Source organism: Haliotis rufescens, unplaced genomic scaffold (assembly GCF_023055435.1).
Source record: "Haliotis rufescens isolate VD_foot unplaced genomic scaffold, xgHalRufe1.0.p SCAF_5, whole genome shotgun sequence".
Lineage (NCBI taxonomy): Eukaryota > Metazoa > Mollusca > Gastropoda > Lepetellida > Haliotidae > Haliotis > Haliotis rufescens.
In genome coordinates this window covers 57,068,602-57,087,190 of record NW_025964223.1, presented here as the reverse complement: position 1 = coordinate 57,087,190, position 18,589 = coordinate 57,068,602, and the positions used below count along the sequence as shown (strand labels likewise).

Sequence of the window (18,589 nt, the reverse complement as noted above, 5' to 3'; positions counted from 1 at the left end):
ACAAATGCTGGCAACCGGTGCAGCAACTGGTATTTCACCAAAAGTATTACTAGTAGAAACAGGAGAACTCCCTTGAAAATAGACGAGAGCAGGCAATATTATCGTTCTGGGGACGAAGGTATGGCAACACAAAAACACCCGAGATGAAGCCCTAGTTCAGAAAATTGCCTCGCTAAAGCCATCTGGGATATTAGTACGTGACCTCATCCAAAGTCACAATTGTGATGACATTCAGCCACCAGAAAGTCACTACAAAGGGTTACACCCTACCCTGGACTTTAAAAACTCCAAGAGTTGACACTGCTGAACTGACACTCAGAAGTCACTAAAATGAAAACCCCGATCAGTAGCTATCACTAAAATTGTAACTACCTGGGACGGCTGGGCCCTTATACACACTGATGGATCCAAGAATCCTATCAACAACAGTGCTCGCTAAGTGCACTTCAAGCCATCAGGGCAGAAACTCAAACACCAGGCCACACACAGTCAATAATATTCTATACGAATATACAAAACTATCAGACCAAGGGCAACAAGTGGAGCTGTGCTGGATTCCGTCTCTATGAGTAACAAAACTTGCAATAGATATGTGTACCCTACTCAAACACATGAGTTCCAAAGAGGGACAGGTCAGCAGAAATTGCGTAGGCAGAAGGCGACCTCTTAAACACTTAAAGCAACAACAACAATGGGTACCAAACCATGACTAGAGCTGCATTACGCAAAGTTGAGTACGTCACATCCACCGGAGGAACACAACAGGTACAGTTAGACAAGAATGCTGTAAGGCAGACCTGTACACACTGGCGATTGTACTGGGAAGTGGATCTGTCACCTACCAACAAGTGTTCGTCCTGCTTCCTGACCACCAGAGTCGACGATGATGCTAGATTCCGGATACCAACGTGGAACCATCATGATACTCATGGCCCCAGGACCAACAACTATCTGGAAGGGTTCTCTTCCTCACCGACACCCCAACATCTAACGTCAAATTAAAGTTGTGAAGAATACTTAAAAAGCAGACAAAGCCAAGCTTATCCAGGTTGACTTGGTGCTGCGTCTCCAAGAATCAAGAGAACCAGCACTGAAAAAGAGCCAAAGGAACAACTGCGCCAGGGAGTGAAGACCCCAATGCAATTCCTGCAGCAGGTTACATTCCAACTATGACTTGAAGGACTGACAGTACATTGACATTGATGTGGAAGTAAATATTACTTTCTTCATTATGATTAATGGTAATTATATATTACGTATACGTGTATGTTATGTATTATACTTGATATATATAATGTAAACCTCCTTTAACAGAGCAATATATTCCAAAGTATAAAGCAATAATAAATCAAGACTAAACACTGATTTGTATAAATTTTGTTATCTTTGTACCAGTTGCCTTTCAGTTGTTGACAGGACTAGTCTATTCGGATTTAAGGGAATATATCACACACCTGATGTGCCCTCAACCATAAAGAGTGTTGTTCTAAGCTGTCTGACAAATGGGAGATGACTGCTTGATTCTCTGTGACAACACACCTAGAACATCATTAAACAAACTTCCTCTGCCGAAGAGGTGTGGTAGTTCGCCTACACTTATACAATAACATCCCCTTGTTGATAATTGATCAGTCCCAACACAGGCCTGTTGTATAAATCGCGGTATGTACAGTGCTAGAAATGTGTAAAGTCATAGAAATTAAAGAATGCAATATGTTGTTACTTAATGAGTAGATGATAAGTAAGACACAGTTGTTATTCAGATATTAATTAATGCAACTAATATCCTGTGTAGACTCCCATAGGTGTTTCAGTAGCCTACGATCATACCGAACACTAGGATTAACAATAGCTCTGACGTACCGGCAAAAGCCAAGTATTGGTATTCGTATTTAGTCAGACACATCAATTTAGATGTTGATTTATACAAATTTGAACATATAAACGGTTTGGTAATCTAAAACAAATATACAATACAATTCAAAATCCTTTACAAAATATTTCCATGTAACATATTTACATAAAATTAATATCAAGACCTGTAATAAATGTGACAGATATAACGAGTATGTCGGATTAACGAAATTAAGTGATTTGTGATCGAAAATCGGACGTCTTCACGATAGATAATAACCGTGTGTACCTTGAAATAAAATCATTAAAAACGAAATATTAATATTGTTATGTTGTTTATTCATTCATTCCTTAATTTATAATTAATGATTGTGCAAAAATAATAATAATTTTCCCATTTATACATAACAATAGAGACATTACTCACTGAATTTATCACATGATCAACGACACACGTTTCCTCGTGTAAATGCAAGTGCTACTGTCTTAACAACTTGCTTCATCTACTTAAAATAGTCTGTCAGTGTTTTCTGTTTCTAACATTTTGAAGGCACATTTCTCAAAGTCCCCTTCTCGCTTGACGTCTAGGGCTTGTGGTTCTTCAGCATCAACATTGTCGAGGTTTAATTTCATTTGCTGTTTCTTATAATAAAGCTTGAAATTCTTTATGATCCCGGCATCTAGTGGCTGAATGTGCGATGTGGTGTTTGGTGGCAAAATGTGACATTTCACATTAGTTATGTCGACAGTAGCATGGGATGGGGCGTGGTCCAACAGCAATACCACGTGGCGTTGCTCCAATCGCATTTGCCGATCCAAGATCAGTAGCCAGGCTTTGAATATTAATGAAGTCATCCATGCTTTCTTGTTTACATACCAGTCGACCATGGTGAGTCGACCATATACCTGTTCGTATTTAAAACTGGCTTCATGCACATTTATCTGGCTTCAATTTGTAAACTACATTTGTATAGCTTTGTACATACAGGTTTGAATAGCTTTTCCTGTTAATTGTTAAGTTAATCTCTGCAGCAAGTGCGTGTCAAAACACGGGGTTGTGTACTCGCGGTCAGATGACCACGGAGTACGCTGATCACTGTGTCGGATTAACGAGACTGATTAATGAGTGATTTCGGCAATTCGTTGCAAATTAGGTGTGTCGGAGTCGGAGTGCGAGAATGTCGGATTAACGGGACTAAATAGCACTGAATCAATCGGTTCCCATCATTTGTGTCGGATAAAGCCGAGCGTCGGATTAACGAGTGTCGGATTAACGAGACTTATCTTCTACTTACGGCAAAATATCATGTGTATTAATGTAACATTCTTGAAAAGATCTGTACATTTAATAACGATGTTAAAGAGCTTGAGTCTGATGTACACATTATTAACAAACATCAGAAAATGGACCATGTAACGACAGAGCGAATATCAGAAGCTGTGCCCAAGCAATCTCTACTCAGCCTGCACATGCAACGACCCGTTAGACCCGCCATGTGGTCCTGTAAGGTCTGTTGTAAAATAATGCCACCTAATGTGAAATAGATGTGAAAATCTCTGAGGTGTGTGAGAGAAGTATTGATTCATGATTGGTCAAGCACAGTTACTCTGACCAATCAGTGAAAACGTATCTGCATGACGTTCAATCAATACCCGAGTGATCCAGGGGTGTTGGAACTACTCAACGTAGACTCTGCTGCAGTCAGCCCCTGTCGCCAGAAGCAGAAGGTATGTCGATTTATGTTTTGTTTTGTTTTTTAACAAATGTCAACATTGATACAAACTGGACAGATTACCACAGAGCACACACGCAAAATACCACGCAGTCTTATCATTTTGGGGAGATTGTGCTGTAGTCCAAGCAGGCACAAGAGACACCGAATGAAAATTAGGGACATGTTTAAGTCAAACTGTGTCGATGCGAGTTGAAGTACCAGGAGCATATTTAAGTACAACTGTATCGATGCCTGTTGCCAATGATCCACCCACCGTATGAATTAAATGTGTGTTTCAAAGCAATCTGATATGTTCTCAACTGCCTGTCAATTGGCTTCTTTCACAAGAACACATTGATAAAATAAGTGCCTCCAGCCTCACTATCATTTGGGGATATCAGTTACGGGAATCCGAAATCCGTTCTATTACATGAACGTTATCTTTATAATTGTACCGGAATATGGTACTAATGAAATCAGAGATTCACCGGGGTATATTTTCAAAACATTTATTCGAGGGCGACTCCATCTATAAGGTTTTGAATTTTGCAATTCATACAGTGACATATATGAGAGATTCTCAGTCTGCGCTTTGACACAAAATGAACCGAATTTCAGTAACATGGGTAATACGACCTTTAGCGACGTTTCAAAATCAACACCGGAGAATAGTCAACAACACTATCATTCTTTGCCTCTTCGCAGTGTGTGTTCATGGAATACATGTATTCATTTCCATGGCACGAAATAACTATAACACAAGGTACACAAGGTACAATTACAACACAATCTCTCAGTGAAGTGATGGTGTTTGTACTCTAAATCGTTAAGTAATTGTTGCATGATACCCATCATTTAATGGCGCCATACACGATTGACATTTGCATTAAAAACTAATGAAAACATGAAACGTTATGCGCGAGGATCAATTGACACAGGCAGAATACGGTTTAAAGGTGTATTTACATTTAGGATATAACACACCGCCTGTCTTATGTCTAGATCTAGACGTTGTCATGAAGGTAATATTGTATTGCTTGATTTATACACATATACATTATAAAACTTGTGTTAGCAGGCAAAGAATATGCTGTTTTGTTGACTTGAATCAAACTTCAAAGAGTGGCACCTGGCCCGACAGTACGCTGTCCAAGTGGTAGTCTGCAGTCAGTATCTTCATCTTAAGGAAGATTTAGTTGACATTAATAATCATCACCTATTCTCTTTTCCTAGTCTATTAACCGAATACGTTTATTGACTTTCCTAATAATGACAATTTGAAGACAGGCGACACATTTTAATGCCACGAACTTGGCCATAGGGACATTCTAGTATGAGGGGGTGGGGCTTAGCCAAGAGGTTAAAGCGATCGCTGTTCACGCCGAAGACCCGGGTTCGATTCCCGACATGGGTACAATGGGTGAAGCACATTTCTGGTGTCCTCGCCTTGATATTGCTGTAATTCTGCTACAAACGGCGTAAAACCATATTCACTCACTTGAGTCAGGGCAACATAATTTTATCATGCCTCTCCTCTGTGGTCACAGAAACGTCACACGTTTCCAGGTTTGAGTAAATATATCTACAATAAAATAGATCGATAAAATTCCAGTCTGTTGACAACTATTTTCACTAGATTCTTGAGGCCAACATTGAGCATCAAACAGCATCAACGTACTACATTCGGTTACTCTGGTCTTTTCGAAGTTAGTTCTTCAGTTGCTCAAGGCTGTTTGCAACCTCTCGGTACTCCCTCTTGCTGCTAAGTATTTGGCTGAAGTCACCATACATTACATTTTGTCAATAGTCACCATGTTGAAACACTAATCGATACCACTCATTTGACCTTAACAAAACACTAGGGCCAATAACCTACCAGATAACCAAATTATTATTAGGACAGTACCCTTTGTGACATGGTATAGACCTAGACTGGAAATGAGTTATAGATTATGCCGCATAGTCAGTGTTCGTTTGGAGTTTTGTTTACATTGTTTTCGTATTTGCGTTGTTAGTAGTTGTTACATGTGGTGCAGTTTATGGTACAGTTTTCATATTCAAGGGTTAACGCTGTGTGTGAACCTTAATTATACTCCCTCACCGAGGGATTTGCCATCAAGAATGATTATCAAAACGTTGTTTTTAAAGCACGTTAGAATACGATGATCAAAACAAGAACAAGAGATGTAACCGAGGCTGTAATGCTATCATTGTAATATCAATCATTATAATGAATATACTTTACTTGGTGAAACGTGTAGGGTTAATGTAGGGTTTAAATGTCGTGGAACAATAGCACATAGTCACGGTGAATTATTCAAGTGCATTGCAAATGTCAGCAGGCGTTAGATATCATTTAATTATTTTATTGCAATCAGTTTAGCTGTTTTGCGTCAGTGAACTAGGTTCAAGTAAAATAGGCTTATATTGTCAACATTTCAAACACGATTGTTGCATCTCACTCACATGTCGGGGCTTCACTGACGCTATCAAATTTAACTATTATTGTAGCGCAATTAATCATGATGTGTTAATCATAGACATTACCACCTTTCTCTGAAGTGTGTCCACATCGTTATAACCATTACCTTACAGTGGGGAAATTAGTTATCAGCCCCTGTGAAAGGTGTCCCAACTCAATCACACACTCAGAACCTACGTTGTACTCAACAACAGTCGTGTATGGTCATGTTATGGGAAATCATATCTGGTCGTGCTTGTGTAGTTCATGTAGGTAACAAAAACACGAATTCATAGCATTACCAGTTGTCTCAATACTAACTGTCGTGCCTTTAATCATATTATTAGATCATGCAATTGCTTTCATAGTGTAATCATTTATTTACTTGTTTTCAGCTGAGAGGGACCATGGCGGCAAACACCTCAAACATCTCACTCACCACGTATCGTTATTGTGGCAATGAAAGTCACTGCATTCACGCCGTCTACAACCTCGCCAACTCCAGATACTCCGAAACGGTCGTCTTCGTGGCGATGTTCATGACTGCGTTGATGGTAGTAGGAACGCTTGGCAACGCCCTTGTCGTCGTCGTGTACGCTGTCAAGAGAACAAAAACGTCCGCCAATTACGCTTTCATGATCCTCGGTGGCCTTGACCTCTTTGCATGTATTTTCATCCACCCTTACGTCATTTATAAGATCGTTCACCGTTTCAACCAAACCTGGGTAATAGTCTGTAAAACGTTTGAATTCCTGATTCATTCTAACCTGTCAATTTCAAGTGGATTCCTGATGGTTGTTGCCTTTGATAGGTACTTCTCTATTTGTCACCCCCTTCAATTCTACATGTCCTATCAGCGGATCAGGATCATGACTGCCGTAACTTTTACGGTTGGAATAGGATTCAGTGTCCCAATACTGGAGTTCTATGGCAAGAGGAAAATTCCCATACCAGGCTATGAAAACTCTGACGTTGTTGGTTATGGCTGTGACTACAGTGATGCATATACCAAATCATTGGGGCAATCTATATTCGGCGGTGTCACAATGATTACATTTTGTATTATAGTGATACTGATTGTAGTGCTATACAGCAAGGTTGGGCTAATAATCTACAAGCGCAAAAGGCAGGTGAGTACGGGCGGAGACACAACAGGTGCCCCCAAAGTGTCTGAAGACCATAAAAGGATCGATAGTGGAAGCAGTATGTATTTGGTTCCTGTTATTAAATCTTCGGTTGACACGAACTGTAGCATCGCCATCCAACCAGTTAAGGTCAACGTCATTGACACCAGATCACCTTATACTGCTGCATCAACCCCATCGACGTCATTAAGTAAGCCTCAAATCGCTGACGTGCCTTCTGTCAACAACGCCAACGCTTCAAACACTACCATTAATAAGAAAATCCTCCCCTCCACAGCCGAAACATCTGCTTTGAAAGCGCCCAAACTTTTTGTTTTTGTGACAGCGGTGTTCCTCTTCTCCTGGCTACCCTTCTGGATTCTCAAACTGAGAGACATAGCCCATCCAGGGTTATTGTCAAAGGACACTCGATTGCAAATTATATGGAACTGTTTTCTAAACCACCTTTTCTACATCAACAACGCCGCAAACCCATTCATATATGTCATCGCTAACAAATCATTTCGACATGATTGCAGGCAGCTGTTTAAACGCTATTGCCGCCCCTGTCACCGGATCTGATCATCAACATGTTGTTATGTGATGATAATGTTCAATTTGTGTTAGTCGTCATCTACTGTACAGTAACATTGTAATAAATTTTGTGTAATAAACAAATAATTATGAAATGGTTGCTCTTGTTGTAGTTGATACCTCGAACACGTGCAGATTGTTATAAGATCATCTGGAAAATTCTTAGGCGAAAATTAACTCACTATTTCTTCATCGAACACTTATCTTATTTTCGGTAAAGAAAATGTTCTGGTGCTTTTCTCATCAGCCCAAAGTTAAGGTTAGTACGATAGTTACTTGAATTACCTACATGTGTACTTTGTTTATCATTAGCTGTCAAAATGTTTGTAGATACCTCTAATAGAGTTTGATAAAGATTAGCAGGAGGGTAAAACCCCTGAAATCCATGCTCAGTGATACCTGATCATTGATGCTATTGATAACTGAGTAGATGATATTGAAATCTTTCATGCATCAATTTAATATGTTACTTCTTTTAAAAAAACTTTTTAAAAAAACCTTCGTGTGAAAGATTCTCAGTTTACCAAACAGAAAATCGATAATCGATGTACCGTTTCTGTCAGGTTAGTCAGTATATATCAGTGTTGTTCTCACAAGTTCTAACACGCACGCAACATAATCAAGTGTGTATTCTTTTGGCTTCCAAAACTTCACTTTAACTTCATAACTTAAATTGACATTGAGTGAGCACTTTTCCGATGAAAATTATAGATTTGTCTTTTTCTTGAATTGGACATATACGTAATCATGTACGCTGCTGGGGAACGTTGACACAGCATTGTCCAGATCACCAAATTGTTATTAGTCTGCACACGGCAAGCATGGGGTAGACAGGATCCCGTGCTCTTCATTCCAAAGGGGCTTGCACGGGACACGCTAAAGATGAAACTAACCAACGAAATCACGGGGCCTTGGAAACAATAGAATACCTTGAACTTTTAAAAATGTTTTGAATAGGCGTGTTATCTTCATTGCTCAAATTTAGAATAAAATTGGTGTGAACAGTCGATTATTTTTCGCCGTCGTGTCATTGAACTGATGTCGTAACTTCAAGTAATGTAAGCAAGCAGTCTTCAAAGTATCTCGGGGCGTCACAGAGAGGTTGCTTTTTTCCGACGACCGCGTGTCTCCTATAGAAGCCTTGGCAAAATTATGTGTTTCCCCCCCCCCCCCCCCCCCAAGGTATCGCTAGACCGCTTACGGGTCGTCTTGCTACTGGGGTGAGTGAATTACAATTTATCGTCGCATCGGCATTATTTCAGCACGTAGCGACGAGAACAAGTTGATATATATACAATTGAGTCATGAATACAAAGTTATATTTAAGAACAAAGTCTTGCTACTGGTTTGGTCAGATCGAAACTTAGGTTTCGTTGGTAAGTGGTTATATTATGGGGCAGTTTTAATCTAGTACTGACTTACTCTGGATGTAGTGAGCTATACTTCCGCACACAGTTTTGAAGTAATATTTAGATAACCAACTTTCCCGCGATCGCCTAGTGTAGGTCAAGTACCTATTTACGATTGGAAGTCAAGTTACTCTTTTGGTCTAGTACCATTGTAATGATTGTGAGTCTTGATACTCTTTAGGTCAACTACATGTACCTTGTATTTTTGGGGAAGTTTAGAATTTCCTTGCCCAGTCAAGTGACTGGGAGACCAGTTTGCTATGCAGGCGTTTTTCGTATATTTTATAAGCCCATTTCTGGTGTCCCCCGCCGTGATATTGCTGGAATATTGCTAAAACCATACTCACTCACTCACTTATACTTGTACCATTTTAAAGATTGTGAGTCTTGATACTCTTTAGGTCAACTACATGTACCTTGTATTTTTGGGGAAGTTAAGAATTTCCTTGCCCAGTCAAGTGGCTGAGTCTTTAGTCTGTGAGACCAGTTTGCTATGCAGGCGTTTTTCGTATATTTTATTGTCCAAGAGACTTATTTTGGGGATAGGCCCCCGGTGTTTATTTCCACTTGGTTAACCCAGCCCAGATTATTTACTCATTAGAGTGCTGAGTTTATTAACTCACATGTGTTAATTGGTCGCAGCCGACTTAATAGGCTGTCTATGCATCTCGCTAATTATCTTGTCAAAGTGTTGATGATACTACTCTCTTTATTTACTGTTATACAGTTGCTTAGCTAACCAGCTTGTGATTATGTTCTGGTTTGATCAGTGATCGTTGTCAATGTAAATTGGGCTTTTGATACTTTTTATTGTCAGCTATGTTTATATCAGGCTGATAGTAATAAACCTGTGAACCTATTACCACGTTTGTATTATTACTTTATACTTGTTGAGGGGCGGTCGGCTAGCCTAGTGGTTAAAGCGTTCGCTCGTCACGCCGAAGACCTGGGTTCGATTCCCGACATAGGTACAATGTGTGAAGCCCATTTCTGGTGTCCCCCGCCGTGATATTGCTGGAATATTGCTAAAACCATACTCACTCACTCACTTGTTTAACTTACTTGTTTAATGACACAGAACAGCTCCGTGACACAAAGTCTGTATTCGAAAACACGTTATTCGTAGGTACTAAATTACTACGAATAGCTTGTTTGATAGGCATAACTTAGAAAATGACGGTTGACAAGGTAGACACAATTTTATGAATAACAACTTCTTTAATACTGTAAAAGGCGGTATATGGATCTCTACCGAAACGTCGCTTTTTACAGTATTAAAGAAGTTATCCATGAAATTGCGTCTACCTTGTACTACGAATAGGTTTCACTTTATGTTAAAAGAAAACTGCATGTACACTCATTTACATATATCCTAAAATGGAAAATGACAACAAAATAACATTTTGGTATATGTTCAGTCAAATATTAATCGAAACGACATTGGGATATGCATGCACAAGTTCAGTTTATCTTGCCAGTCTGCTTTAATCAATCAATATATTAAGATGACTTCAATAGCGCTAGTCGATGTCATGGAAAGTTGTGTTTTTCATGTTTGCGCTTGACACGATATCCGTGTTAAGTGAAACCTGGCTACCTCGAAGTCATGGAGCCTCTTGAGAACATATCGAGTTAGCCATAGCGAAGGCCTCATGTGAGGAACTTAAAAAGGGCCTTCAATAAATATACCGATAACTGGAACTTGGAGGTCTCAACTGTGGACGCGAATGAAGCTGTGCTCACAGAAGTCATTGCTTCGTTTCCACAAATGGGTATTTCATGCATATATGTGAAGCTGTGTTCATCAATTTGTAATGAGGAGGATTTCGTCAATCACCTTTCTAAAGTTATCTCTCTTTTGTGCAGGATCAGCAGCCTGTTTGCAGGACGACCTTGACCTATCAGAGTAGTGGTTTAACGGTGAAGAGGACATGTGACGGGTACAGAGCATGCCTGAGACAAGAGGGCACGAACAAGGAAAGCTGTGTACTGGAAAACGTGTTACAAAAAAGAATGACGTGTAATTATTGTTGCTTAGGACCCTTGTGTAAAGATGATGCTTATGGAGGTAAGTTAACTAATTGTTAATAATGACTGCAGTTACCATGATCAACATTTGAGCAAGAGTCGAATGACGTTCTACGAAAGTTTCGAAGAAAGAGCATACACGATTGCAGCTCAAAACCTATGAAATGCAGGCACCAACGTAAAACCAAATGTAAAACAGGTTAACTCTTTGGAGGTAAGTTAATTAATTGTTAATAATAATAATAATTAATAATAAACCTTTGGCGTATTTACAATTGTTGTCACCTTTGTGTCATGAAGTTAAAAGAGTTAACCTGTTTTACATTTGGTTTTACGTTGGTGCCTGCATTTCATAGGTTTTGAGCTGCAATCGTGTATGCTCTTTCTTCGAAACTTTCGTAGAACGTCATTCGACTCTTGCTCAAATGTTGATCATGGTAACTGCAGTCAAGTCCTTCTACACTTTATGGTAAAGAAATTTTCAATTAAAATGACAATAATTATGTTGAATGCAATTCTCTATTTTGAGTTGTTGACTTGACTTTGCATGTGTTTTGAGCTCGGGTCGTTACAAAGAAAAACAACTCGTTGAAACAATTGGCATAAGGCACTCGAGTGGTATTATTTCAAGTACAGACCCCCGAGATGTAGCATAAATAAAGTTAACAACATTTACTCACTCGAAGATAAACTGTAACTCTCTGTAACACCGAGAAGCGATTCGTATATTTCTAGTACAGTACAGTACTCAGCAATATTCCAGCTATATGACGGTGGTCAGTAAATAATCGAGTCTGGACCAGACAATCCACTGATTGACATCACGGGCATCGATCTACGTAATTGAGATACGATGACATGCATAAACCAAGTCAGCGAGCCTGACCACCCGATCCCGTTAGTCGCCTATTACGACAAGCATAGTCGCTTCTTAAGACAGGCATGGGTTGCTGAAGACCGATTCTTACCCGGATCTTCACGGGTTTAATAAAAGTCCGATATGACGCCCATCCAACTGTTAGACTGTTTGATGTAGTAATGTTTTGAGGGTCAATTGATATATACCGTTATATACTGGTAGCGTTTCCATTACTTTCTGTTAAATGAGTGGTGGTCGGGTAGCCCAGTGATTAATCGTTCACTCGTCCCGCCGAAGACACAGGTTCGATTCCCTACATGCAGTGTGTGAAGCCTATTTCGGATGTCTACCGCCATGGTATTGCTGGAATATATTGCTACAAACGGCGTATAGCCATACTCACTCACTTTTGTAAATGATATGTAAACATACCACGTCAACGCCAGAGAACAATAGTACCGTCATTCTGCCGAAACAGATTCCATTGTGTGAAGAAGGCAAAATAGTCGGTGCCAAACATATAACTGGAACTCTTTTATATCTCTTAGCATATAAATTGACCCGCTAGCGACGTAGTTTGAATCAAAACACGTTCCGAGAATGTTCCAATTATAATCACTGTCGTATTGTACCTGAATACCAGATGGGAAAGCAATGGTGACGCAGGCATCTAGCCATGTTTCCCGCCTTAAAGCACACCCTCGGCACATTCCAAAGCGCTACTGTCCTGTATTATTCGTACCAAGTCAATGTTTCCTGCTATACAATGAAGTCCTTCACACTAGGTCTATTGAAACATGATTATTTCCGCTCGAAAAGTAACACTTTGCCTGTTTTATTACAGGTCGTTTGAAGGGGTATACCTTCTACCTCAAGTTCTCAACCTCTGGTGCCACCTACACCTCTGAATTTGGGGACACAAATTCAAAGACCTACCGTGATATGGTACAGCGTTTGACAGAGGCGGTGAGTCTAAATTTGTAGCAACACGCGGTCTATAGTCTCCATTACTTACACTCAAATTATGTTTACGGAACATTTGTGTTGAAGACCAGATTAATCTTTTTTCTTGTCTGTTCATTTTCTTGGATTCATTCGTTGCAATGTTCCGTTACAGGCTTTAGTTTTTTACGTCTCTAAAATCTATACGTGTCGTCTTGCTACAGGCGACTTAAACTAGACCTGAGATGCGGCTACATCAATTTGGCTTCCACTGTGGGCATCAACGGGTGGCTTCCGTCGAAGCACTATCAGAGCACGTGCTTTCCAGTAGATGTGTTACGTTGCTAGTGGCTTCGTATTTGGGTTACTAGGGGACAGGTGGCTTCCAAATTACTTTTGTTTGTTTGCATTTTTGTTGTTTAACGCCGCACTCAGCAATATTACAGGTATATGGCTGTAAATAATCGAGTATGGACCAATGGCGACTGCCATCATGCGGATCGATCTATACAACTGGGATACGTTGACATGCCTCAACTAAGTTAGCGAGCCTGACCACCCGATCCCGTTAGTCGCCTCGTGAGACAAGCATAGTCGCCTCCAACGGGAAGCATGGGTTGCTGAAGACCTATTCTAACCTGGATCTTCACGGGTCCAATTGGGATACTGGGAGGGTAGTGGCATTTGGTGCTCTCTCACTGTGAAACATACTTGTATGTCAGTTTATCTGACTGTTCCTTTTATCGTTAACAGGTGAATGAGGCGCTGGATAATCTGGGCGTTTTCGAACTGTCTGAAATCAGTTTCAGGTAAAATTTAAAATAATAAAAAACTTCAAAATTTGTGGTTATGGTCACGTTACTATTGTGAAAAAGCCAACGATATTACATGAAGGTTCACATTATTGTTCCGTTTTGTATCCCCTGAAACCATGTTCTTAAAAGACTACAGGTGTTATCAGACAAGGCACAGGTTAAAATGTTTAAGTACTTGCCTATAAAATGTACCTTGCGTATACAATATATTTGAGCGCAATGAAGGAATAAACTTCCTGAAGGAGTAATATTTGCTTACAGAAATATCAAATCAATGAAAGCAAACTTGTATGCGTTGTCGTTACCCTCTCATCGTAAAGTCATTTTTATCTTTTCGGAACCTGTTCAGTGGCCCAAATTTGACCATATATTTCCGGCTGGCCTGCAACATATTCATTCGAGTGAGCACCGACGACACGAGGAATGCGATCAAGAGTGCCCTCAGTGAGGCGATCGAGAAGAAACCGGAGAGTCTGATGAAGCAACTCAACGTCGCCTCTGTTGATGTCAATTTTAAAGGTCAGTTTGATAGAGGCCAAAGTCCTTTTGATTTCAGAGGCTGTACTGTTATGGATTACATACTCATACTACGTCTCGTTTCTGGGGATAGTTTATAGGCTCGGTGTGGAAAAGAAATATGCCTATGCACGTCATGGAGTGTTTTTGAATGCTATGACTATAACAATATATTTCTATATTTAAAACAAATAACTAGTCTTCCCCGAATGGCTGGTCCGTACGCTCGTAACCCGAGGTCGATTTCCCACATGGACACAATACATATTATATTCTACTCAACCTTTGATAGGGATTGTGTAATTATTCCACGATACACCAAACTGATTCCTTTGAACATGTGTGTGTAAACAGTACGAACAATAATTCAGTATTAGTAACACAATTTGACCAGTGTTTAATGTCTGACGGCTGACATGGTTCGTGTTTTTTGTCCTCAGCTCCAATGTTCTGCAAGCCCGAGGTACAGACAACCAGTAAGGGTACATTTGAATGGCCTGAAGCATTAGTTGACGAGACGGAGGAGATCTTATGCCCGCATAAGACACTTGGTCGCATTCTTCTTCGAGCCTTTCGAAAATGGTAGGTCATGCTATAGAACTGATATTGTGTTGTTACTTCTAAATTAATCAAAACTGCGTCCCTAAGGCGTGCCTGAATGCCGTGATCGTTGTTTCGAATTCCAATTCGCCATGATCATGATTCTGTGTTTATTCGCATAATATCCGAGATCGTGTATGTTCACCAGAGTGGTAAAGGTCCAAGAGATGCACCACGTGGAATTCTTAGCCATGTTCAGCCGCCGGGCCGTGGTATAAGTGGGTACAATGTATGGAACCCATTGCTGGTGTCCCCCTTTTCATATTTCTGGAATCTTGCTAAAAGCTGCGTAAAACCATAACCACTCACTCACTCAACATGGATTATGTCCTCAAAAGGTCACAAACACAAATTGATCCTTGCGTCTTTCTACAACCATCGTTTGTTTTCGCCACGGCCCCTAAGAAACGTAATTACTCAGTCAATCTACCATCCAATGACACACCCTATCACTTGTTTTGTCTCCTCAACCTATATAACACATAAGTGTGATTAATTAATAATGAAACTTTCATGGATGATAAAAAAAATAATTAAAAATACTTTCAGAATTTCAAATCGATTTTTATCTTTTTGTCAAGTTACACTATTTACATGGGATTCGCTGTAATTTGATGTGCAGTTGTGTTTATGGTCACTGTGTTGTGCCCGTCGCCCTTTCATCTTGAGGCGATGGTGACTGTGTTGATGTTAGGAATTATGTTCAAAATATTCCGCACAGTTTTAACTGGAATTGTTCGTTCAACTAAGTGCGAGCCTATATATCACACACGTTAAACTTGTAGATATTACGTTAAGATGTTCAAAATAGTTCTGTGTTAAATGTTGCACTTACCCACAGTTTCAATAAAGCGTCCATGTTTCCAGACTTGCTGTACGTTCTTGCAAATCTCTCTTGCTACCACCGTCACCGCGACTACGTCTTCCACTACCTCTTCCTCAACTGTTGTTTACTTGTATTTACAATTTGAAATAGCTACAACTATATAACTACATAAACTACGTTTAATTTTTCAGCGTCAAAGTTAATGACAGGGCGATTTGGATGGATTCCAATCTAGAAGCATGCCCGTTCGCAAGCAACGTCACAAGACGGCTGGAAGACCTCACCACAGAAGAAATAACGAATGGTGGGTATTGACTGCCGGGTTTACTTTGTTCTTGTGAATATAATGAAGCGTAACTCGAAGGAGCCTGTGGAAACTACCCAATTAGTTCATTTTATCAGAAGTATAATGTCCATTCCCATTTGTTTTGTGACATCTCACTTATAAGGAAACGTATACTCGGAATTTTGTCACAGGACAACAGTGAGTGAGTGAGTGAGTCGATTTTGACGCTGCTTTGAACAGTATTCCAGTTATATCACGGCGTGACAGCTTACTGAGAGAGGAAAGCCTGAAGTTAAGCTGGCTTCAGACGTTTGGTGAAACCCACGAGCACAGGTATGGCGGTTGCTGTGTCACGGTTTCTAACTAACGATTACCCCACCTTTGCTAGATTAACGTCTCACCCACAGAGGAGCCGACTCACCCACCTGTTACGTTACCAGCCTTTGTCTGTACAGCTGGAAAACGACTCCGATAGGGGTTAAACCCACTCACATTTAGCTTTGGGAGACAAGGTATTTTTCTTTCCTATTTTTTTTTTGTGAGTGTGTAGAAGGGCGGTGTCACTCGGGTGAGTTTGAAATTTAAGCATGATCAGGATCCGCTTGTCAAATATCCGAATCGCAGATTCGGCACATGCGATGGCATAACTAACAACCCACTCACTCACTCACTGAACTCGTATTTTCAGACAACGTCCTGGAGGTCTCCAAAGAATTGCAGATGATAACGTCTGGAGCTGCCAACTTCACACAAACTGATGTGAACTTCGCAGTGAACATTGTGGAGGGAATTGTCAATCTGGAGAGCTCTCTCAATTCCAGGGAGGTCATCAACAACACTCTAGCATCGGTCAGCTACATCATCGTCGTACCACGCGAGGTGCTCCTGGAGGCGGAACAGAAGAAACAAGCTACTACAAGGTAAAATGCATTACAAGATAACTTTCATCCAAAGGTTCAACACGGCGAAAAGACACCTACCTACCTATTGCTGCAAGTACTTACACTGCCATAATGCCACGTGTGTAATTAAGAAGGTAAAACAAATTTCAATTTGCATGTGGTACCTTCAGAATCAGGACTGAGAATATGGCACATTTTAAATATTCATATTATATCAATGTCAACAGTATCACAATCATGGTGATATACATGATACTGCTGACATTGATATATCTAGAGTGGTAAAGTTATTATAATAATGTTTTTTTCATAATTAATCTTTTCAAAGTAATAGTTACATTGTTGTAATACTATTTCATAATGAACTATAGATCAGTGGAGACATGCAGATATTGTTAAATTTGATAACCAAAAACGTTGTGAGTCCGTTTGTTATTTTTAACCATGGACCATGCTTCACTATGACACATGCTTGATATATCGAGCGCTCTAGGACAGGTAAACCAGTCTAGGACAGAGCGTGTCTCCCTGTTATGATTGTTGACGAATTACATAAACTTGTTTAGTGTAATAATTTACAGTTAGGAATGTTTCATATAAAGTATTTTAATAAATATTTTTGTATTCGTATGTACGCATATCATTATACATATGTGAGACAAAGATAAACTTTCTTTAAAAGTTTTTTACATCTTTCCAACTGTGACTCATGCCCGTGTTACTTTCTCCAACCAAAAACAATAAGGCGCGGCATCTGGCGCCGTGCAGTAACTGCTTAAACACGCATACATAGTCTCCTTTCTGCAGATTGATATCATCTGTGAACAAGGTGACAACGTCGTCATCTCTGGGTGACGGGGATCTTCTGATAGTCCAACCCAACATTGCCGTGGCTGCCGTCAGCATCGACCCAAGAAACTTTTCTGGGGTTTCTTTCACCACGGATTCGTCAAAATCTGGCGGTGACACGCTCGCTGGCGAAACGGTAGGGTGGCTTCATATTTTATTTTATTTTCACGTCTTTTATCACAAGATCGCCACAAGCCATTTCTAAGGATGATTATGTTTGAGAATTGAAATTAATGAAAAACAGTGAGGATAAGTTGGTCTTCGACCAAGCCATAATTTATTGAAAGCCCTATAAACGGTATTGATCTTTGTTTCTTCATTTTTGTTTGAAAGGTTGAGATCAGAAAGGGAAACATCCCTCAACAACAAGACCAAACAATGGCGACAATTGTGCTTCCCGACGGTCTTTTCGCTTCTCTACCACCTGGGGACATGACCAAAGCAAACAGGGTTATATTTGCTGTATATCCGACAGATAAATTGTTTTCTGTGAGTGTATATGTAGCTGATTCAACATGCACAATCGTATCGCAGTTTGAAATATATTGATATATGTATAGCGCTCCCGAGCACTATGGTTGTAAATATGATGAATTTTTCTATGTTCGTTTAACATTCAACATTCGCTGTGTGCATACACATTAAAAACTATATATTCTACGTGATATATTTATTCATCATGGACATCCGCATTCTACTATCAGTTATACTCAAAAGTTCTGTGCCTAGTTAGGAACGTTTTTAGTACACCCTAATATTAACAGTTTGCATGTATTAAGTACAATACTATCCATGCATACAGACTGCAT

General features: G+C 39.9%; 1 protein-coding gene across 4 annotated transcripts in view; it reads left to right on the top strand.

The window, feature by feature from the left end:
- The window catches only part of LOC124116413 (adhesion G-protein coupled receptor G6-like), a 79,119-nt gene that overhangs the window by 45,098 nt on the left and 15,432 nt on the right, over positions 1 to 18,589 (top strand). For all 4 annotated transcript variants that reach the window (XR_007218299.1, XM_048383782.1, XM_048383781.1 and 1 more), the window contains exons 9-17: positions 11,024 to 11,225; positions 12,889 to 13,010; positions 13,740 to 13,795; positions 14,151 to 14,320; positions 14,758 to 14,899; positions 15,935 to 16,047; positions 16,718 to 16,949; positions 17,739 to 17,916; positions 18,114 to 18,269. Coding sequence is in view for 3 of the 4 variants with exons in the window: in XM_048383782.1 (XP_048239739.1) it covers positions 11,024 to 11,225; positions 12,889 to 13,010; positions 13,740 to 13,795; positions 14,151 to 14,320; positions 14,758 to 14,899; positions 15,935 to 16,047; positions 16,718 to 16,949; positions 17,739 to 17,916; positions 18,114 to 18,269 (1,371 nt within the window). In the remaining variant the exon portion in view is untranslated. The remainder of the gene's footprint in view (positions 1 to 11,023; positions 11,226 to 12,888; positions 13,011 to 13,739; positions 13,796 to 14,150; positions 14,321 to 14,757; positions 14,900 to 15,934; positions 16,048 to 16,717; positions 16,950 to 17,738; positions 17,917 to 18,113; positions 18,270 to 18,589) is intronic.